Raw genomic sequence first — 22573 nt, 5'->3', positions numbered from 1 at the left:
GAGGTAGTGGTAGTGGTGGTTTGGCTCATCAAGCACCCCCCAACACTGTTTGAAGCTAGAAAGGTGGCAGGGTCCCCAACATATAAACAAAGCAAAACAGTATAAATTGTGTTGTCCTTTCAGGTCAGTTTGTTTATCCAGTTTATTCAGTCATGAAAACGAAGAGAGTTTGATTATTTAGTTCGTTGAGGCAGAAAATAAATCAGTCAGAAAAAGATCTTTCTCTTCTGATTAACTTTACCTCCCCAAAACTACAGATTGCTCCTTTAATGTAATGTAGTCAGGCAAAAGAAGTTTAATGTCCACTCAAAGTTTTTTTTTCATGGTTTATTTCGCAAAAAGCAAGCAAACAAAGAACAAAGGAATCCTGCACGCCTCTCCTGCTCTGGTAAATAACAGAACCCAACCCAGGTGCATCATGGTCCTACACCTGCCCTTCTACCTATATGACCTAAGGTACCCACAGCGTTACCCCAAATTTCTGAGTAGGAATTCGACAAGTGGCCAATTCTTACATATTCATATATCATTTGGACGGATTACACACATTAATGAAGATAAATCATACTGTAATAGTAGAAACAGTTGTAAGGTTACATGGGATCCCACAACAGTAAACCCAACACCTGAACAGCCAGCAGCTGCAGTACCAGCTGTTCATCCTTCATTTTAATATAAAGCTTCTTCAAACTTAATTAACAACAGAACTTGTATTCTGCTCACGCTGTTGTTTAACTCTCAAATGTGGGCAGAGGTTGGTATTTGACCTTTGACATTTTGGTTTTGTACATGACCACTGCACTGATCATGCCGACAGCTGCAAGAAGACATCCAGCGATGAAGACCAGGTTCAGGTTCAGGTTGATCACTGGAGGAAAGAGAAGCATAATGTGAATTCACTCTCAAACACTGCAGGCGTGCTGTTCAGAAACACTCCCTGTCCTCATTACCTGGGCCTTCAGCGCCCTCGGCTGATCTCTTTAAGCGTAGGGGACCCTGGGAAACCTGGTGCCTTGAAGTCTGGGTGACAGCCTCTCTCTTTGCAACGCGATGACCACCTGGCTGGGTGGAGTTGAGGCATCCCTGTGCACACCTGGTGTTGGGGATCCCTGCTTCACACATCATGACTGAACAGCTGATGTACACCTGAATACAACAGGACATGCTGTCATTTAGCAGACGTACACAAATAACTAAGAAAAAATAGCTGTCAGACTCCAAATACAAGATCATGCCTTTGGTTAGGCATGTCAGCACTGGGTTTATTAAAGGTAGGTGTTTCAGTCGTGATCATCAGGCGTAAGATTTGCAATATGAAACTATATATAAAAAATATTTGTAAAAGGAGGAAATTATGAATTGGACCTATTCATTGAGGCATTAAGAGATGATCACAGAGACATTTACAGTCCCTCCCTCCAGTCTTACCACATAATCCATCCCTCACCTGGTTATTCCGACCGATGAACTTGAAGGCCTCCATGCTGAACTTGAACTGTCTCTGGTGGTCAGGGGTGTGTCTTTGAAGAGTCGAGTCCACGTTACACCTTATCAGAACAAAGAAAAAAGAAAACTTAAGAAATGTTCCCTCTGTACGTCTTACAATGGATAACATTAAAGGGGCAGAGTAGAATAATATTCTATTGAAGGTATCTACATGATGAAGAAATGTAGGTGAAACCTCAACTTTTACATCCAGACTGTGGATGTCAGTTTAGATATTCCTAATCAAAACACAGTCGTATTGCAGCGCTGCCTGGTCTCATTCCCTGACTGTCAAATATACATGTTTTCTCAGGTCCTTCAGCGCCTCATACAGACCCAGCATTACCCTTTTCCATATGAGGGCTTAAACTAATACCCCATCTGTGGCAATATGAGACAGTCAGAGCCTCCTCCACCACACTTTGTATACAGAGCGATGTCCCAAGAAGGGTGCTGGTTTGGGTTAAAATGGTGCATCACACACAGGACCTTCACCCAGGAGATCAGGGTTCATGTCCCGCTTGCAGCCAAACATCAAGGATCTTTTCCTAAACCTAACCAACCAGCCATTTCTTTTTATCAACGTGCTAGAAAGGCTTTCTGACAGGAAGGCCTTACATGTATGCTTTGGCGTGGACCACGTTTCTGGCCTAAAGGGAAGGCTCTGATTGTCACACACAGATGCTACAGGGTACTTTGTGTGTCTGTATGGGCAGCGAGGGGCGTGACAAAGCAGCATCAGCATTTGGGACCATGGATGAGGACATGTTGTGCATAGGTAAGCCTCTCAGGTAAAAAGAGATAATCATCTACAAGGTAAAACGCATTCAAGTATTTAGTTTATCTTTCCATCCACTGTCTACGATTGGATGGATAGATGGATCCTAACGTAGCAAGCATTCACACTCTCATTCACGAAGACAGCCGATTTGTTATGTCCTCTGTCGCCACTAGAGGGTGTACTCATGCCTACCCATTTTCAATGATGGTGTACTTTGGCCTGGAGTTTGGGTTGTCGTATGGTGCAGCACTGCAGGATTCCACAAACAGCACGGTGTTGTTGATTGAAGAGGTGGCCTCGATCTGCATGAAAATCCTGCTCCCTATCTCGTACTCCAGAGGGTACGTATTTGGGTCCACCATGGTTCGGAATGTGCTGTCAGGATAGAACTCAAACCCGTAGGTAAACTTGCCGTAGCCTTTCTCCCAGACCGTTATGTTCGGCCTGTGCACCGTGAAGCTCTGTGACACATTTCCCCGTTTTGGGTACTGGCAGCAGACCTGCACTTCCAGCAGGTGTTTCCTGGTGATCAGATCCGTCCTTCTGTCGACGGTGGTGATTTCATTCGTGAAAATGAGGTTGTCCTCATCTTCCTGCAGAACAAAAAGTCATATCCTCAGTCATCATACTGCTAAGAAGAGAAGAGCACGTGAAACCAGAAAATGAGCCTGGGTTACCTCGATCTCAGTGCCACAAGCGTTGAGGGGGATGACAGCGATGACGTGAGTGCTGTTGGAGTGTCTCTGGAGGCTGCAGACGGTGTTGGTGGGGTCATTGAGTCGCAAATTATCCTCATGGAGTCGAGGGAATGAAGATTTCTCAATCTCTACTGTCATTGAGGACTCACTGCAGCTCACATAGGACTTAACTAGGGCAAGGACATACAGTATATTTGTCAATTATTTATACACATTATGCTGAAGAGCAGCTCAGGAATGGCCTGAAGAAAGTGACAAAGAGCTCAAAGCATCAACCCTCAGATTGAGCATGCCTTCCTCATAAAACACAGGACTGAATGTTGTGTATCAACAGGTTTTATAGGAAACAGTTGTAATGTAAGAGGGTTTAAAAATAGCTTCATGAAATGGAAATACTCGAGTAAAGTACAGGTACCTTGTTACATTCCAGCACTGAACATGACTTGTGTTTGTTTTCAAGGAAACTCCACAGGTTAACTTTAAGTTTACACCAAAAAAGCAAAGTGAAGTATATTCATGGAGAGGCTCCAGTTTGTATGAATAAAGAACCCTGGTGGTGTTTTTGCATAAAAACTTTGCAATATACAATTGATGGTTTTGTTTTGTAGCAAGTCAAAGCAACACTAGGTAGTTTGGTCTCATTACTACCCCCGGCTGGTTCAGAAGCGCAATTATCTGTTACTAGTGTCGTAAATACTGTCACTGTATGCGCATCCCTGGGGAAAATGAATACACGTGAATTTGTTGACGGAGCCGGCGAATCGCAAAGAATCGTTTGGAAACATCAAAAACATGAAACCTCAATCGAGTGCCAACAACAAGCTAGATTCAGAGATAGCAGTTGGTATTTGTTAGCATATAGGCTGCACAGCACATTAGCATGCTAGAATTATTCTCATACCGAGTTGGTTGTAGTGATTGCACCGACTAAGTTACTTCTAAAACACAACGCTTGGGCGTGAAAGTGTTTAGTAACGTCTGAAAATATAACTACGTTTTCGGGAGTTACTGAATAGAATCGCAAGTTGACGTTGTGTTCGGCGTAATAACTACAACCAACTCCGTATGACAACAGTAAGTAGCATGCTAACGTTGCCTCCCGACCACACTGTTCAACAATTACGTTGATTATCTGCATTAACTAAGGAATCCGCAACTTTTCAAGACAAGGCGTTCATAGTGTTTTAGTAAGTTACTCATCGTTTACAGTCACTACATGAAAACGTGCAAGCTGACGTTGTGTTTGGTGCAATAACTACAACCAACTCGGTACGACAACAGTAGCTAAGTAGCATGCTAACGTTACCGATAACAACAATAGCCTGACGCTACCTCCGGACCACACTGTTCAACAATTATGTTGATTATCTGCATGAACTAAGGAATCTGCAACTTTACAAGACAAGACGTTCATAGTGTTTTAGTAAGTTAGTCATCGTTTACAGTCACTACATGAAAACGAGCAAGCTATCGAAACGGACAGCATTAGCTTATCTCCCGGCTTTATTACGGTTATAAACTGTGGACAAATAGAGCCTTAATGAACACCACATAACAACAAATCAACTCAAAGTAAAAGTCAGTAAGATAATAAATATGTATATATGTAATATATGACGTACAAATCCAGTAGCATCTAGGCTAGGTCGCCATCGGTTCTCTCAGCTCGCTCCACCGAGTGTAAGCTATTCTAATATTTATCCATGTCCGGCTCATGTTATATCACTTTCTCTTTTTCTTTTCTTCGCCTCCTCAGACAATAACTTCTTGGCTTTTTTAGCTGGCTTGGCCATGGCGTTGGTTTACAAAAATCCAAGTAGCTGCTGGCTAAATCCACCGATGAATAAACGTGTCGTAAACCAGGTCGCACTAGACTTCTTTACGTCAGATATGTAGCTACCCACTCTGGGAAGTTACACAGTGCGGTTTCTGCCGGTGCGACCCCCCTCAGGCTGCAGAGGCATCACTGTTCATCCTATTAACTGTTATTCTACCACTTAACTGAGTTTAGAAATATTATTTTAAGGTCGAAAAACTACCTAGTGTTGCTTTAACATGAACACAGCACTTAACATTAGTCCAGTTCTTGCAGCTTTAAAAATTGTTCTCTCATGTACAGCAGTTACGTCACCAATATGTGACACTTCAACATAGCATTCAGCACGTGATAGTGTATTGGGTGAAAACACATCATTGCAATTGTACTTACACTACAAAATGTTGATAATAAAGTAACGCTTGAACTCACCTATCTGATCTACGACGGCCACCACAACACACCTCATCTCAGACTGGTAGACACGAGACCTGGAAAGCATCAGTAAACACTGTTACAACATTTTAACTGAGGAGGTTAATGTCTGTTACTCATTCAGCTTGGCTCATTTTGTCATTGTTAAAGTCTCCAGTAATATGTAAGAACATGTAAGAATTTTGGTTTCAAACATTTACAAAAATTAAGTTATCTACGGAATGTGAAGAAATAACAGTTCTTACACTTTGTCAAAGATGTCTATGTATTGTCTTGTAGAGATATCTACTGAGGTTAGCATGCTAACCAGCTAGCTCCAGCATGTCCTGTCTTGTAATACCTTTGCAAGCTCCCAGTCGGGACAACTTACTGCACAGCTAACTGAGCTAACTAGCTAAAGGCAGGAGTTTAGCAGGAGTAAGTGGTTACTCATGACATGCTGCCCCCTATTTGTTTGGAGTGACCTTGGTTCGACAGGTTAACCCTAACCCTTACATGTGAAGTGACAGAAGTGTAAATGTTGAGTGACTTAAAACAGACTATCCAGTAAAAGTAAAATGTAGTTTGAAAATACTTTTTCCTCTGACTTTACTATTTAATGAACACATTTTTATCCTTTAAATCTTGGCAGCTTGAGAAGTTCCTTATTTGTTCGTAGCTTTCCTAATTTTCACTTTCTCTCGACTCTGAGCTCACCCTGCCATGGATTCAACAGCAAAGCAGATTGAGTAATAATTTCCCAGTTCGTCCGTGATAGGTGTCCACCTAATGGCAAAATCGCCATTTGTTGTCCGGTGCTTGCTGATATTCAAGGGCCCACTTATGATGATATCAATTATTCTGTATGGAAACAAAAGAAAGAAAACACAGACTTCTTTAATCTGATGTTATTTTACCTGCTGAAAGGATAAAAATGTTTCTCTGCCACATTGATCTCATTGGTTCTCACTTACCTTGCGTATGAAGCTTGTGCTTTGACTTTTATCTCCAGTTCTTTGTTGATCTCTGCTTGGATGCGTACTCCATTTGCAGGCGTTGGGGGCAACAACCTTGGCAAGTAGAGCCCCTCCTCACATGACGGAGCAGGTGGGTCCACTGGAGTTAAAAAAAAAAAAAAGAATAAATTAAATTCCAAATGCAGTTATTCAATGACCAAAAGACAAAAGTTAACTGAATAAATAAAATATTAAAAATGTCAATAATTAGAAGAAAAAAAAAGGTTTCTGGTTAAGCTCTTCTGGAGACCACCACGTGTAACATTACACATGAGGGTGTTGCATGAGCTGCAACATGAACAAACATTTCTACTCAATGTCAAAGTCTTTTAGTCTAAGATATTAAAGAATAAAGATTTGCTCATTAATAATGTAGTCAGAAAATGATGACAAGAGAAACCTGACTTACCAAGAAAAGAGAAATGCAAAGGTAGTTTACTGAGAGGACCAATGGTGCCAGGGTACGATGTGGTTGTGGGTGCAGCTGTGGTTGTGGTTGTGGTTGTGGTTGCAGCTGTAGTTGTAGTGGGTGCGGCTGTGGTTGTAGTGGGTGCGGCTGTGGTTGTGGTTGTGGGTGCAGCTGTGGTTGTGGTTGTGGGTGCAGCTGTGGTTGTAGTGGGTGCGGCTGTGGTTGTGGTTGTGGGTGCAGCTGTGGTTGTGGTTGTGGGGGCAGCTGTGGTTGTAGTTCTGGGAGCAGCTCTGGTTGTAGTTGTTGCCCTCCACCACCACGGGAATGTGGTTGTGGGGGCAGCTGTGGTTGTAGTTGTTGCCCTCCACCACCACCGCCATGGGGCTGTGGTTGTGGTTGTGGGTACAGCTGTGGTTGTAGTTCTGGGAGCAGCTCTGGTTGTAGTTGTTGCCCTCCACCACCACCGCCATGGAGCTGTGGTTGTGGCTGTGGGTGCAGCTGTGGTTGTAATTCTGGGAGCAGCTGTGGTTGTAGTTGTTGCCCTCCACCACCACGGGAATGTGGTTGTGGGGGCAGCTGTGGTTGTAGTTGTTGCCCTCCACCACCACCGCCATGGGGCTGTGGTTGTGGTTGGAGCTGCGGCTGTTGACCACCATGCTTGTCTCTTTGCCCTCACAGGCAGTGGCGCCCTGTAGGACCGGGATCCGTCATCGTAGGTCAGACTGATGCTCCTTTTCGGGAAGTCCTCCACAACCATCTCAAATCCATAAACTCTGACATCGGCAGGGGAGGAGCGGTAGTTTAGTGTGCAAGAGCCCTGACAATGAGAACAATTACTAGTTAAGTTAGGCATCAATCAATTCATCAATAATCAGTTTCCTCATACCTCATATATGGATTTGTTGACTAACCTGATCTAAGTCGAAGCCTGAAGGTGAGCGGCACGAGCTGCACTCCACAGATCTGATACTTCCATATCTGCATCGAACGTTGTCACCGTCGGGATCAAAAGACGGCAGTTTGTATGTCCGTGGACAGTTTTGAGGCACTCTGGAATAGAAACATTAACGGTTAGTGACGGCCTTCTGCAAAGTGCATCGGCCATGTTTGACACTAAGGTACGGTGGAGCTGCGTGAACAAACCACACACAGACCTGCAGTAAAACCAGAAATGTGTTAAACGGGAACTTGGTTGTATGAGTAACTGGACAATGGTAAACTTCTCTCCATCTTGCCTGCACCCAAAGCCCCCCACTCTTTTGCCAAATGATACAAAATAGTCATCTGAAGGATTTTTGAGGCATTTATGTTCATGTGATTGTAACATTTTGTAAATGATCCTGCTAGCAGATCTTTTGGTTTGTCGACGTGCTGTGGGAAACATTCCCAGTAAAAATGTTTGCAGTCTACGTTTTGCTTTCAGCCCAATTATTTCAGTATCTTTGGAGTTGGTTTTGACACAATTATCTGGCTGCGTCAAAATATCTTTTACGTACTACCACTGGGAGAGTAGGACGTCTGTTTCATGCTGACTGCAGGGAACTTACCGTAGGAAAGGTAGGATGGCGATGTCTGGTGATCTGTTTGGTTGTCCGGTGTCAGATCTTGTTCCCAAATCCACAGAGGTCAGTGGAGACCAACCGCTTAAATGGTTACGATTTCGGACCCAACAGCAGCTGGAGGCCCTGGTATGTGTGGAAACAATACTCATTATTGATTGTGTGCAACTGGGTGACTCAAAGCAGGTTTGATGACAAAGACGAAGCTTCACAAACTTCACTCAATAAATAAAGAACAGCAGCAACAATATTAATATGATTTAGTGAAGCAAAAAACTCACTTCAAATTAAAAGGTTTGTCACTCGGGACGATTCTTGTTGAGACCGTCTCAGTTTCACACCATCGGCTGCTATATAGTGCTGCATTGGTGCTGCTGTCAAGTGTGCCTCTCCTATAACTGGTTCTACTGCCACAGTTGCCGTTGAAACAATACCAGTTGAGGATGTTCCAACATCCAGTGAAGGTTTCCCTGCTGCGAACATCAACCTGTGGAAAAAGATGAGATTAAGCAATTGTGCAGTTGGAGATGGTTGCTCTGCTGAAGCTACAGAACCGTTTTAAAATTACATTTCTTTATATTTTGTAAATATAATGAGATCCGTGTTAACAAGGGGGTTTACAAGAGGTGATAAGTTACATGAGGTGGAAGGACTCAATTTCAGAGAACCTAGAACATTTATTCATCATTGTTTAAAGCGTTAGCGTCATCATCACTGTCAAAATGGTGACCAGTGAGCTCCCTCTTCATCTTAGGGAAGAGGTGGTAGTCTGAGGGGGTCAAATCAAGTGAGCAGGACGGGTGGACGAGTTCCAATCCGGTTCATTTGCATACATTTCTGGAGCAGAAATCCAATAAAAAAAATTAACTTTTTTAAAAATGTTTTCTTTCTATTAGTCTGAAAGATGAAAATTCTCACCTGGGGAAAGAAAACGAGAACGAAAACTAACGATAACAATTCTGGTAAAAGAAAAAAGATACAACAGCAAAAAGAAAGATGAAAACAGCACAGCCTATGCTGCAGACACAGGATCATGAATCAATAAATATCTATTTATTGACTTTTATTGAGTTCAAAGTCTGAATTAAAGTGTGTGTGTGTGTGTGTGTGTGTCATCATGACAAAATGTGGTCCTGCAGACACCGTTTGTAGCAGGAACAAACACAGAGGCAGCTTTGAGTGCTGAACATGAACATGCTGAAGGGCGTAATGGCTGGTGTAATCTCATCTTCAGATGATCTGTAGCTTCTTTATCGTTTCTTTTAAAAAAAAGTGAGGCTGGAGGACGTCCCTTTAAACTAGTGGGAAATTCCACAGTAGCTAATTCTTCTTTTATCCGTATCGTTTATTGTTTGACAGGCATATATTAATCAAAGAATGTTTTAAAAGATAATATAATTTACTGTCCACTCAAGTTCTACGTTGATGTGACTATTGCGTCTTGAATGTGGGAAATCAACAAAGCTATTTGGAGTGAAAATACTAAACACAAGAGTATAATTAAAAATAATTAAGCCCTCAGTGGACAATCCATATTATTTTTAAGTTGTCTTGTCACCAGTTCTTACTCTCAGATGTCAAGAAACTTTGACACACAGTTGCTTTACATGTTGCGGCAAAAAGGAGAGACATCGGCTGTGAAAACTTGTATATATTTTAAATAACTTCCTTGAAAAATGACAGAATATTTTAGGTTCCTTTGGTAAATCAGTATCTGTGGGATTTTCATTGTTTCAGAGAGGAAGATATTTATCAGAATTCTGATTTTCTTTCTGAGAAAAAGTCTGAATTCTGACTTTAAGCTCAGAAATCTGCAGAAAAAAGTAACTTTTCAGAGAATTTATTTTTTTTCTGTGGCCCAAATCCTTTTCTATGGTATGAAGGAGCGTTAAGACCAATTTGAAAAATGAATTTGAGTTCTGAATTTCTTTTGTCCCCATAGTTCTGGAAAAAAAACTCATTTTCACAGGTGGTCTTAATTCTCTTCTGCAGAATAACAACAGCAATGATAATAATAAAGTGATAAAATAAATTCACACATTATCTGCATCTCATGTCACATCTCAATAAAAGTTGAATCACTCACCCTGTGTGAGCCATCAGGGTTTTTCCCTTTGTAGGTGAAGGTCGAGGTTGCACCATAGTGATGTGATGCCGACGCCAGCGAGACCAGGAGCGGCAGAAGCAGGATCACCAGTGTGGAGGCCATGATGCTGCAAACTCTCTTATGTCTCCAGATTTGTTTCCAGTGGTGTCTTTATATACACCTGCTGGAGAAGCTGACAAGCAGTCATGCATGTTGAAAGGTATGTGCACTTTGTCTCAGACCAATGGTCCAGCTGCAAAACCGGTTTCATTGAACAGACTAAAATAAACTTCTCAGTCTTCCCATAAGCGAGAAACCTGTTTGATACCTTATTGTACAACAAGCAGGTAATCCTGGGTGAGGGTTAGGACTACAGATGCGAGCAGAGTGATGCAGGAATGAGTCATAAAACCCAGAAATCAGTTAGCATTTTTGCACATCAAGTTCCCTCACCTGAAAGTCTTTGAGTTTTTAAAATGGGTTTTCAGTTGAAATAAGGTGCGTGGTGACCACAAGTTATTTACACGTTTGTTTCTACGACATCAAATCCATCATTAAATGTCCCACAGTTTAATTATAAAGGTCTTCTGCGTGTTAAAAACAGTTAGCGGTTTCTAACAAGTGTCTGACTTTACAACTTGTACATTGATCAGTTTATAGAAAACCTGTATAGTAATTGTGCAGTAAGACGCTTAGTGGTGGTGACGTTTAAGTCATGTGACCGTGATGTCGTCTGTTTGTAGCTTAACATTAGCTTTTCACTGTTACACATTTAATTTACGCTTCAAACATCATAGTGGTGTTCAGCTGTGAAGATTATCTGGATGAACAAAACATGTTAGTATCATAAACTTGTCTTTTCTGTTTATTTTCTGCAATAATTCAAAATCCAATTGAAAAATCTCACAGGCTTTTTGTGGAGGGAACACGGGTGATGCTAACTTCAGGGATTGTGTCTCAGACAGACGGACAGACTTAAAGTGATTGTGGGTCAGACTTAGGGCCGTAGATGTCCAATGGCTCCATTCTCCATTCCTACATCCAGTGTCCCGGCGCCCTTGCTCGGACCACACCAATCTTGTACTTCTGCCTATATTTTGATCTCAGTTGAACACCTGGAAATGTTCATGACTGCATCATGCATAGCTGTGATGCTATTGAGACAGATAGACACCCAGCAAGGTACTGAAACCACTTCTGTGGGAGTTCGCAGGTGTACAACAGGTGCATCCAGGGTCACATTTTACCATTGTTGCTTGCACAAACCCGAATGAAAACATGTCATGCATTGTGAGGATTCTGTCACAGATTAAGTGCTTTGTTGTTGCAACTGATTCCAGTAAGTAGAGCTGCACTGTTTCCTCATAGCTCCAACACACAGCTGCTGCCATAACAGTCCTCCTATTGCCTCTTAACACCTTGTTTTAATCTACATCTCCCATCGACATTTATCAATGTCATTTCTGTATGTGAGACCTTGTGAATCAGGTATGATCAGTCTGTTTTTTTCAGCTTTCAATAGAAGTTATTACTTTATTTTCATTCAACTGTAGATAAATGAAAAACCTTTGTATTTGCTGTGATATTGCTCAGTGATAGGAGGGAGCTGCACTATTGGCTGGTGGATTATTTTGGGACTTTAGTCGACAGGTTGTCGTACATCACTGCACAAAAACACATGCACACTGGTCTTTTTTGTATTATTTCACACTTTGTAGCTAACAACTAATTTCATCCCTGGAAACAAAAAAAGCCTACCTACATAAAGTTTTCAGGTCTTCACATTCATGCATCCAGTATCCACTATTGAGATCTACTACTTCAAATGTAGCTTTAATAACAATCCTGCAAACTACCTGAGGTCAGAGACCAAAGTACGACAAACTTTAGCATTTTCATGGCGACGGCTTACATTTTTCCGCATCATTCATTTGGTTCAGGGAAACAAGCCAATGAAAGCTACTCAAGTTTGGTCCAAGACCAAACAAACAATTCAAGTTCAGAATCAACCGACATCTTGACGGACTGTTGTCCTGCGGTTGTGCTTTGAATTTATAGTGAATAGGGATGCGGCCCAGTGGTTGCTGTTTGAATTTTGAATGGAAAGTTTCAGGTACTGAGCCGGTGCTGAATACACATTGTAAGTCTAAAACATACAAGGAAGTAGATGCAGACATACCACAGAGTCCAATCGTGATAAAGAGCATAATTATGTGGATAAGCAGGGCGAGGACAGGCATTGTTCCATGACGCTTGAATACAGTTTGTACGACTTCTTTCTCAAACTGAAAGAGAAACTAAGAGTTCATTATGAATTAGCCGATAACCAGTATTGACAATAATCAGTGATATTCAGTGAGATATTCAAATCAAATCGAATCAGTTTTATTTATATAGCCCAAAATCACAATCACATTGTCTCAGTGGGCTTTACATCTTCTGCCCTTAGACCCTCGATTCAAGTGAGGAAACACTTGCCATGTTGAAAAAAAAACAAACTTTTACCTCGGTAAACAAAAGATGGAAGAAACCTCAGGAAGGATCTCTCTCCCAGGACAGACAGAAAAGGTTGATCTCGATTTAGATTTAGATTTTACAGAAGTGCAGATATAAGAAGATAGTGAAACAGAAGAGAGCAATAGGAGCCCACATCCGTCAATGTGTGAGGCAGCAGGATCCAGGAGAGAGAGATGTTCCTGGAGGGCCGTGGTCCAGCAGAAAGGAGCCTGAATGAAAAGAGAGGAGGAGGACGAGGACGAGGAGGAGAGTGAGAGAGCAACACAGCTTGAGGGAACAGAAAACTAAAAACTAAGGTTAGAGAGATATGAGACTGAGACCGGCCAATACTGATTGCTCATTATGTTAATAATAGACATGTGATAATATCGCGTAAATAATCCAGCGCCTCTGTAATCGTAAATCATTGATTTACTACTGCTGCACAAAATTGTGGAAACAACACAGTTTATTGCTTCCACCGACTCTCCCTCCACCTCCCGACACTCGTATGATGAGTGTTATTCATTTTACAAAAGACAGATGAAACACACAAGTAACAAAGCGGACATGAACGTTTCTGAACAAAAGTTCTTCGGGCCCTTACTGAGCAGATCTTCCTGCTGTCGGGGTCACTGCCATCGGGGAAAACAGTCGCTAATGGATGGGGGCGTGTGATTGGTCTGCGTCAGTGTTTGGGTATGTGATGCGTGTCAAGTGGTACCAACATGAATGTCAGGAACTCGACGTTCCACAGCAGTTAATGTGTTGATGAGTGACAAGAAAGTGCAGAACGAAAATGCAAAACAAGTTTTGAGGACGTTCTATTTTTTTTTTTTTTGACCTAGTTGCTGTTTCGCTCAGTGTGTCCCAGGGCTGATTGACAAGTTCATGAGTTCATTCCATGCAGGTGCAGGTCAACTCTTTGAGTGATCAAGCAGGAAGTTTAAGGCTAATAACATCTGTGGTATTTCTGTTTCTGGTAATTCAAAATTGCTATTCATTCACAGTCCAGCCCACAGGCTGCCATCCAGAAATGTGGATTTGAACTTGTCCAACAGGGGGTGGGGGGGTGGGGGGGGTGTCAGGTTGTTTCCATAATTTGGTCGTCTGTTCCCTTTTGACAGTGATGATGAGGTTATCGCTGCTGTGGACAACTTTATGGAGGTCAAAGACGTCGACTTCTGCAAAGAAGGGTTCTGTACGCTCCACAACCGTGAGGTGGTAAAAGAAGGAGGATTAATGTGCTAGGTTTTCTTGACTCCTTCTACCTTTGGCCACTAACCTACCAACAACCCTGGTGGCCTGCCAACCCAAAGTGTCTGAAGCATTCTCCAGAGTCCCGTGGGTCAGGATGTAATTGTTAGCTGCAACAAAGGCCAGCTTTTGCAGACAATGCGGCAGCAGGTGAAATCTCTGATCGGATTAAAAGGCAGGGCCACTGAGGTTTGGCTGAACACAAACACACACCCATAATTGTCAAATGTTCTCACCTATTCAGAAGTTATATCTGTTGCCAGGAAAAATACAAGAACAACAAACACACTCAGTAGACCAGTTTGTCCTCTTAGTGACTTCATCAGAGGTTGTGTTTTCATTTTGTGGATGGTTTGTTGGTTTGTCAGCAGGATTACACAAAAACAACTGAACATATTTTCACTAAACTTGGATGGAGGATGGGTCTCGGTCCAGAATAGACAACATTAACTTTTTGGTTCAGATCTGGATGAAAGGACGGATCCAGGAATTATTCTTCTCAGTTTCTTTAACATTTTGAAATGGGGCGTTTTCAAACACTTTTGTAAATTTATCAGGGAATAATGAATAATCATGTGGAGCCAAATAAAAATCAGAATCTAGGAGATTTTAATATATTTTATTGGATATTGGACTAGGCTTGATTGAAGGGGACTGTTAGCGGAGGTATGCGCTCTACTGAGTGTATTCTAGTTCAGTTTTTAGTTTTAGTAACGTGAGGTGGAAAATGAGACTGTCCCTGTCTCACTCGGTTGTCTATACAAGCCTGTGGACGATTAGTTGAAGTTGTTCAATGCTGCTGGACTGTTGATTTCTTTGTGAAGGACTCGGGTCGGTTCTTCCGCGACCGTCCAGAGGATGTGACTTTATGAATGTTTTCGAGTGCCTCGTCTCAGTGCCTCTCTCCAACAGAAAGCAGCAGTAGCTAATGTGAGCTTAGAAATCAGGGATGTTTAATTAAAACCTGGACACAGCGTTGGAGGCTGAGCCCTGTTTATTCCTATGAAAGCTGCTCAGTGGCGCTTTGAAACCAAAAAAAGCAATTTTAGTGACTGAGTTTATGTCAGCAAGACTTCCTGTCCGAGAGCTCATTCAGCTCATTGATCTGGTTTTTAAGATGAGGCTGCAAATTGCATTTCTTTTTGTTTTGTTTTGTTTGTTGGTTGAATTAATAGATAATTTTTATAATTGGACCGTAGTTTTCAGGATTTTTTGATATAGCAGTGAGGGCAGTGGTTGATTGGCTATAAATTGTTATATAATATTCTTATATTTTCAGAAAATAGGATCCAAATGCACACACACAAAGGCAAGTAAGAGGACAAAAGATGAGCTTTAATAAAGTCAACTGTAATCCAAAAAGTCCAAAATACAAGAAACAAAAGGAAAAAAAACACAAGAAACATGTAAAAGTTCCCAATTTATTTTCGTTCGGTCGACTAATTGTTGCAGCTCTACAAAAACATATGTGAACAAACTTTGTCATTAAATGTGTTATTGTAACATTCAGACACTAAATGAGACTCTCCCCCTTCAATTGCATCATGCTACAACACCACTGTTGTTCGAATCATCTGCTCCCTCGAGTGGCTGCCAGTTTGTGCAAACGTTAGCCAGTGATGCTAACGCTAGCATGAGGACATACTGTAGGACGTGTGTTCTTCTTCCACAAACTGGCAACTCCTAAGACTCTTGATTGCTGACGAAACACGGCGTTACACTACTGGCTGACAAACCGTTACAAGCTGGAAACAACCGTAAGAATTCTGACACAGCGATAAACAAAACAAAAATGATTTGTGAACTGACAAACATTTAAAATCATAATATTGTTGACTTTTACCCTGCACCATTCGACGAGCTTCTACAGCTGTGCTATTTTTTAAAAATGTTACCGACATGACCTTTAAGTGAAGAGAATAGATACTAGCCATGTGTTTAGCCTTACCCTAAAATATATAATCAGTATACTCAAATTCATATCAAGTGACTAAAATGTTTCCCTCAAACCTCTGCAAGTAATATTAAAAACACATTTGTAGATATTCATTGTCAGCGGTGAATTATCTTTTTCCAGTTTTTACAGACTCATCCACACACTATGTGCTTCATATTGTCTCAACCGATAAAAGCAACCTCTAACTTTTTCAAATTTTGGACTGCGTGACAATGATTCAAACCATCAATAAAAAGAGACAGAAACACACAGACTGTAAGAATGAGAGAATCTTCCTAATCATCAGCTCTGCGAATCGAAATGGCTTCTCCCTCTTCAGTCCGTGTCAGAGGTTGGTAGCCGTTGGTATTTAGCGTTGGACCTCCTCGACCGGTAGATCACCACGCCGCATGCCAGGAGGCAGCCGACAACGAAGACGATGTTCACGCCCAGGTTCAGGCTCGGACCTGATGGTGAAACAAAAACACAGAATTCAGGTAGAGTAACAACACAACACAACCCAACAGTAACACAAACTACTAACTACTAACCTCGACACAGATTCATTTGTCACGAACTCATCCAGAGAATATTTGTTATATTTTACGTTATTTAATTATAATGCTGTTGAAGAGTAATGTTCCCCATTGCTAAATAATGACAGCATTGTTTCTCTTGTAGGATTATTGGCCCGATTGTCACTGAACCTCCACAGAGGAATATGTCATAAAATGGAAGCCAACTTAAAATGAATTGAATATTCAATTCCCTATTTGCTTTATTTCTGAAGCAAAGGACAGGTTTTTAATTAATAATTTGGTTTGACTACATGGGCTCCAAGTTAAATATGGAAACTATACAGTCAAAGCTCTTTCTCCTTCATGAAGGTTCAGATTATTGCAGGACTGTTTCATCTGCAGCAGGAGTATCTAATGAACTGGCAGCTGTGTGGACGTGCACGCTGACCTTGACTGTCAGAAGTTTTGAGGTGCAAAGGACCCTGGGAAATGGAGTGGCTTGAAGTCTCGGCCACAGCTTCTCTTTTGCGGCGACTGTTCCCAGAGGTGGATCCGACACATCCCTGAGAGCACCTGGTTCCAGAAACGCCGGACTCACACAGGATGACTGAGCAGGTGATGTACACCTGCAGGCAAGAAGACGTGAAGTCAGACTCAGTTGTAAAAAGTTATCGGAAAGACAGAGAGGAACCGTCTCTTCTGTGTTTAAAAATATATATATATATATAATAAACATGTTACTTCCAACAAATTCTGACTTTTTAGGTGGTGGGAACTACTTAATATTTATAATAGGAAACATCTGTGATTTACAAAGTGACCTCACCTGTTCATGAGCACCGATGAACTCAAAAGCCTCCATTCCAAATCTGAATTGAGCGCTGGAGCTGGGGTAGATCTGCACTGTGTTGTCCTTCACACACCTGCAACATGACGCAGTTACAATTTATAAGAGAAATAGAGGCAGAATAGAAGAATTCGAAGCCTTTTCATTGTGCACACATACCCATTTTGGATGATGGTGTAGCTGATGCGAGAGTTGGGATTGTCAAAGGGCGTGGCCCTGCAGGACTCCACAAACAGCTCTGTGTGGGGGATGGAGGTGGTCGCCTCGATCTGCATGAACATCATCTGTTTGAGGTACACCTCCACCGGGTAAGTGCTGCTGGAGACTTGTTTTCTGAACCGCTCGCTTTGAAAGAATTCAAACTCGAAGGTGAAAGCACCGAAGCCCTTCTCTGTGAAGGCGTACGGGTTTTTGTGCATGAATCCCAGGGTCAGGTTGGTTCGCTTGGGGTAGACACACGAGAAGGCGATCTCGACGTCATGTTGCCTGGAAATGACTCCACTTGTGTCAGCAGAAGTGATCTCGTTCTTGAAGATGATGTTGTTGTCATCCTCCTGAAAATGAAACAGAATTACATTTGGACTCTGAATAACCCCACCAGTAAAACGGCCACATGTTCAGTATGCAAGGCTGTCATTTCAAGGGGTTGGGCACGAGTGTTGCCAATTTCAACACCAGCAACCTTGTAAGCATTTGAAGACGCATCACACGAAAGAGCACGACGACTTCACCAAGGCGAAGTTTGTCAAGTTTATTGTCCTGGACGACCAGCCCCCGTCGGTCATCGCAAATGTGTGTTTAAAGTTTTTAAAGGACTTGTTATTTATCCGAGATTTCTTTATTTGTTCTTTTTTTGGTTACGACTGACTGTCAAAATAGATAATAAAAGAAAGAACAATGATAGCAATCAGATCACATCCATACAGGGTTAGTAGTGTATACAGCTGTTATCGGATGGGTACAAAGCCCGGGTATCAAAATCGGTATCGGGAAGGAAAAACTGGTATCGGAACAGATCTAGTTGCTAGTAACAGTCAACGTTTGAATGGCTGAAGACAACGCAGATGTGAGCATAGAATAAAAGGCGCTGAACAGTTTCTACGTGCTTCACCTCGATCAGGGTTCCACATGTGTTCAGCGACATGAAGGCCACCAGGTGGGTTGAGTTGGAACGTGTTGTCAGGTTGCAGGAAGAATCCCGGAAGTCGTTCAGATGCAAGTTGTCCTCGAAGCGTCTGATGAGGTTGGTCTTCTCCACCTCTACCTTCATTGTTGTTTCACTGCATGTCACGGTGGCGTCTAAAATACAGTGTGAGATACGTGACCTTTATTTGTGTCATTGTGATGATGCAGTCAGGGTAGACGTCAAGGCTTTATGCTCTTAACATCTATTTGTATTCTATCACACTTGTTCATTATAAATTCATGGACGACATTATAGAAAAATGACTGTTGTCTAATAAATAAATGTCGTCTACTTACCATGGTGTCCAACATCAACAGTCACACAGCGTGGCTCTGATTGAAAGCCTCTGTTGCTTCTGAAATATAGCAAATATATAAAATAAAACATAATAAAAATTGGATTTGTTGTTAAATGTTGTAAGTAAGTTACCATATTTAACGTGGAGCCCATGTAGTCAAACCAAACGATTAATTTAAAACTCACCTGTCCTTTGTTTCAGAAATGAAGCAAATAGGGAAATGATGATTCGATTCATTTTCAGTTGGTTTCCATGTTATGACATATTCCTCTGTGGAGATTTTTCTAGATGAAATTCCCTTTGGTCCAGTGACAATCAGGCCAATAATCCTACAAGAGAAACAATGCTGTCATTATTTAGCAGTGGGGAACATTATTCTTCAACAGCATTATAATTAAATATAACAAATAATCTCTGGATAAGTTTGTGACAAATGAATCTGTGTTAAGTTACAGAAAGTAGGTCATGATTGCAAAATAAAACCCAACAGGAGAATTTACACCTGTGTAATGTCATTACAGAATGACTTAAACACAACGTTTCCTTACGTGGCGTTTTGTGCTCTGGATCTGACTTTGATGCTGAGGGTCTGGTTGACAAACGCTGGAAGATTTGCTCCATTAATTGGAGTCGGTGCCAAGAAAATGGGAATGTAATCACCAGCAATGCATGAAGGGGCAGAACCGTCCACTGAAAATCAGATGACAGAATAGTCAGATGTTGAGTAACTGATAAAAATGTTTACATTTAAATCAATGTTGTTAAGAAAAAAAAAATCTAACCATGAATAATGAACTGCAGGGGGAGCTGGCTCAAAGGAGCAATCGATCTTCGGAAAAGCGCCGTGGTCGCTGGGACAGTTGTGGTGATGAGTTGTGGGCTTTGACGTTTACTCCTTCCCACAGAAAGGGGGCCCTTCGATGTGTACGATCCATCAGAGTAGGACAGCGTAATGTTTCTGTTGGGGAAGTCCTCCACCAGAAGCTCAATGGGATAGTACCCATTTGAAGTTGCTCTTGTATACTTTAATGTGCAGGAATTCTGACAAAAAGGAAAAATATTTTCATCACACAGTATAAATGACAACAGCTGCTTCTGAATGGATGCACGCTACAGGTAACAGCCTATCAATAATGAAAGCTACTGTGCGACATACAGGCAAAGAGACTGGACTACTCCAGTGTGTCGAAGGGAGGGCGGCACATATTGGCAATGTTGCAATAAACATCACCATCTTGTGATCATTTCTATTTTGAGAAGCGTGCCCAGTTTCCCAGTAACACCACTGAAAATGCCCCAAATCACTCCATGCAGGTGAAAGCTGTGGCCTTTAAATCAGTTGCTCTTCAACAGCCAATCACTTCACTTCATGTTAAGTGTATTATCACTAAAAAGTAACAGTGGCACAAACTGTTTTTTGCATAGTTTAACTAGCATCCTTGGTTTCAGTCCCATTTATATCCCAATGTTCTCTAGTGTTCACTACAATTAGGTTTTAAATTTGAGGAATCATGTTTTATATTGAAAACCTCTTTATTTGATGAATTGAAGTTAAGGAAATAATAATGTGATATAGCTTCCTCCTCAAAAGATGGATCGATGGATGGACTGGAGTTCCTCCTTACCTGATCTAAGGAGAAACCTGTCATCAGACCACACAGCCCACACTCAAAGTGACTGGAACGTGCTCCGACCTTGCACCTGACTTGGTCACCGTCAGGGTCAAACATGTTCAGATTGAATGATCGAGGGCAGTTCAGGGACACTCTGTAACATACAAATCCACTGAATTTAGGAACAGTTTGCTTCTGATGAATTGAAAGAACAAAAACAATAATTGTTTGTAGTTTAGTAGTAGAAGTGCATTCACAACATTGAGACACTAGAAATTACATCAGTATCAGTTGAAAGGTGTGGAAGATTTTAATTGTATAATTGTATAATTTCAAATAAAACACGTTATTTTTCTCATATGGTGCATTGCTACAGCATCCCTTTTCACGCTGTGTCTCGAACACTTAGCTTAGCTACATAATGAGACATCGTTGCACATGCACATTACTTAACAGGCAGGATGTAGCCAATCAGAGGCAGAGTAGGGCGGGTCATGCCAAGAAGGTAGTGTGATCTAAAATAATGTTGCTACAGCAGTAGCAGCTGTGTCTGCTGACTGACTGGAGTATATTTATCCTATTACATAGTAACACACATAAGTTACGGAAGCAAAGGCTCAATTACAAACGACATCACTACCAAATGATAAGCATCGTATTGTAGACATCGGAGCGATGCAACAAACCAGCAACCATTAAAAACAAAAGAGGGAGTGTTGGTCATTACCTGAGAAAAGGCAGCATGGTAGTGACTGGAGGTCTGTTGGATCTACCAGTATCAGATCGGGTTCCCAGGTCAATATTTGCCATCATTCTCCAGATACCCGCTGAGCTTTTGACGTTGGGTAGCCAGTAGCCCTCACCAGTGGCTCTAGTGAGCCGAGTGGGGTATCTGTTTGAATAAATATTTGAAACAGTGTGTCAATATTTAAAATGTTATCTCTCCAATGGCACAGTAACAAGATCTTCTCTGAACACAGGATGGAGTTCAGAACTATACTGCCCGGCCTCCTCGCAAAGGGAATTAGCAAATAATTGAAGAACTATTGGTCCAATCATCATAAAACTTGGTAGATATCGTCAAGTTTTCAAGTAATGTAATTACAGAATGTATTTCAAAATCAAATATTGAGGTGGATTTTGCTCAAGAAATCCAAGTGACATCTCACCTGATCAAAAAGGGTAGGTTGCTGGGTAGTTTTCTTTTTGTCACCACCTCATGTTGGCACCAGCGGACACTAAAGGAATTTATGGCAATTCGTGTGACGCTGTAGTACGTCTGAGACCCACAATTACCGTAACACGAGTAGGAATTCACAAAGCAATCACGTACGGTTTGCTTGTCACGAAGTTCCACCTGCAAAGAATCATACAAAGATTATCTCTGTGACAACTCCAACAAAATCTGTTGAACTCTTAAGCCAGAAAAAAAAGTGTGTGTTCGATATCTCATTTTGAAACCAAACTTTGAATTGACATTCATCTTGTCGTGATCGTGATATTTAAGGCACAGTCAAGCAAAGATTCATGGATGAGGAGAACGTCTCAAAGTGGTTCTCATGTAACTGACAAGCCAATAATTGGACGGAGTATAGAAGAAACTGTAGACCGCAACAGAGTGAAATAAAAACTAGACTTAAAAAAATGATAAGTGAAATAGAATTAAATTAAAAAGACAAAAACGAAATAAATATGACAATAAAATAGATTTAAATGCTGTAATGATAATAATAATAAGAGATCAAATAGAATAAAATGTTACTACACAAATACAATAAAATAAGTAAAGAAAATAAAGTAAATAATGCCTGTAAACTGGTTGAGCTGTAAAAAAGTTTTGTGACATCCGGACATTAACATCTAAAATGTATATATATTCTATATTTTCTTTATTTGTAGGATTTTTATTTTTTCTCTGACAATGAAAATATCAGTTAGGTATATCGTATCGATCGGGATGTGACAGGACACCCTCTGATGAGATGACACCTAAAGTTGAACTTACCTCATAAGTCCCGTCTGAATTCCTCCCTTTTGGAGTGACTGTGAGCGATCCACCATAGAACCTCTTCATGTTTGGGTCAGTCCTGATCCTGGGCCATGCTGATGCAGCGGAGACCATGAGCAGCAGATGCAGCAGCAGCGTGAGAGAAGCCAT

The 22573-nt window shown here is 41.4% G+C and overlaps 2 protein-coding genes across 2 annotated transcripts; both read right to left on the bottom strand.

The window, feature by feature from the left end:
- Positions 1 to 407: 407 nt before the first annotated feature.
- LOC311254188 (uncharacterized protein) lies at positions 408 to 10393 on the bottom strand. The gene is made up of 13 exons (XM_084347808.1): positions 10265 to 10393; positions 8460 to 8665; positions 8167 to 8304; positions 7531 to 7669; positions 6620 to 7436; positions 6169 to 6310; positions 5912 to 6055; positions 5213 to 5271; positions 2944 to 3134; positions 2459 to 2859; positions 1448 to 1547; positions 951 to 1146; positions 408 to 868 (listed from the first exon to the last, which is right to left on the bottom strand). The coding sequence occupies exons 1-13, from the start codon at positions 10385 to 10387 to the stop codon at positions 732 to 734; spliced, it is 2793 nt and encodes a 930-aa protein (XP_084203934.1). The 5' UTR covers positions 10388 to 10393; the 3' UTR covers positions 408 to 731.
- A 5064-nt stretch (positions 10394 to 15457) lies between these two features.
- On the bottom strand, positions 15458 to 22573 carry LOC311257015 (uncharacterized protein; the record flags this gene model as incomplete). Its single annotated transcript, XM_084352455.1, has 13 exons — positions 15458 to 16420; positions 16920 to 17097; positions 17298 to 17394; positions 17478 to 17872; positions 18430 to 18617; positions 18801 to 18859; positions 18988 to 19131; positions 19351 to 19492; positions 19585 to 19843; positions 20428 to 20569; positions 21143 to 21307; positions 21585 to 21772; positions 22421 to 22573. The coding sequence occupies 13 exons, from the start codon at positions 22571 to 22573 to the stop codon at positions 16290 to 16292; spliced, it is 2241 nt and encodes a 746-aa protein (XP_084208581.1). The 3' UTR covers positions 15458 to 16289.

Source organism: Pagrus pagrus (assembly GCF_965226575.1).
Source record: "Pagrus pagrus genome assembly, chromosome: 1".
NCBI classification, from domain to species: Eukaryota; Metazoa; Chordata; class Actinopteri; order Spariformes; family Sparidae; genus Pagrus; species Pagrus pagrus.
The sequence above is the reverse complement of the archived record's forward strand: the minus strand, read 5'-3'. Positions and strand labels throughout refer to the sequence as shown.

What these genes read in the sequence shown, in the direction of transcription:
- LOC311254188 (XM_084347808.1), bottom strand. Translation starts at nt 10,387, where the DNA reads ATGGCCTCCACACTGGTGATCCTGCTTCTGCCGCTCCTGGTCTCGCTG. An exon ending in GCACAAGCTTCATACGCAAG is followed by an intron (nt 6,056 to 6,168) that starts GTAAGTGAGAAC and finishes GTTTCCATACAG; the next exon opens with AATAATTGATATCATCATAA. An exon ending in TCATCGGTCGGAATAACCAG is followed by an intron (nt 1,147 to 1,447) that starts GTGAGGGATGGA and finishes TGTTGTATTCAG; the next exon opens with GTGTACATCAGCTGTTCAGT.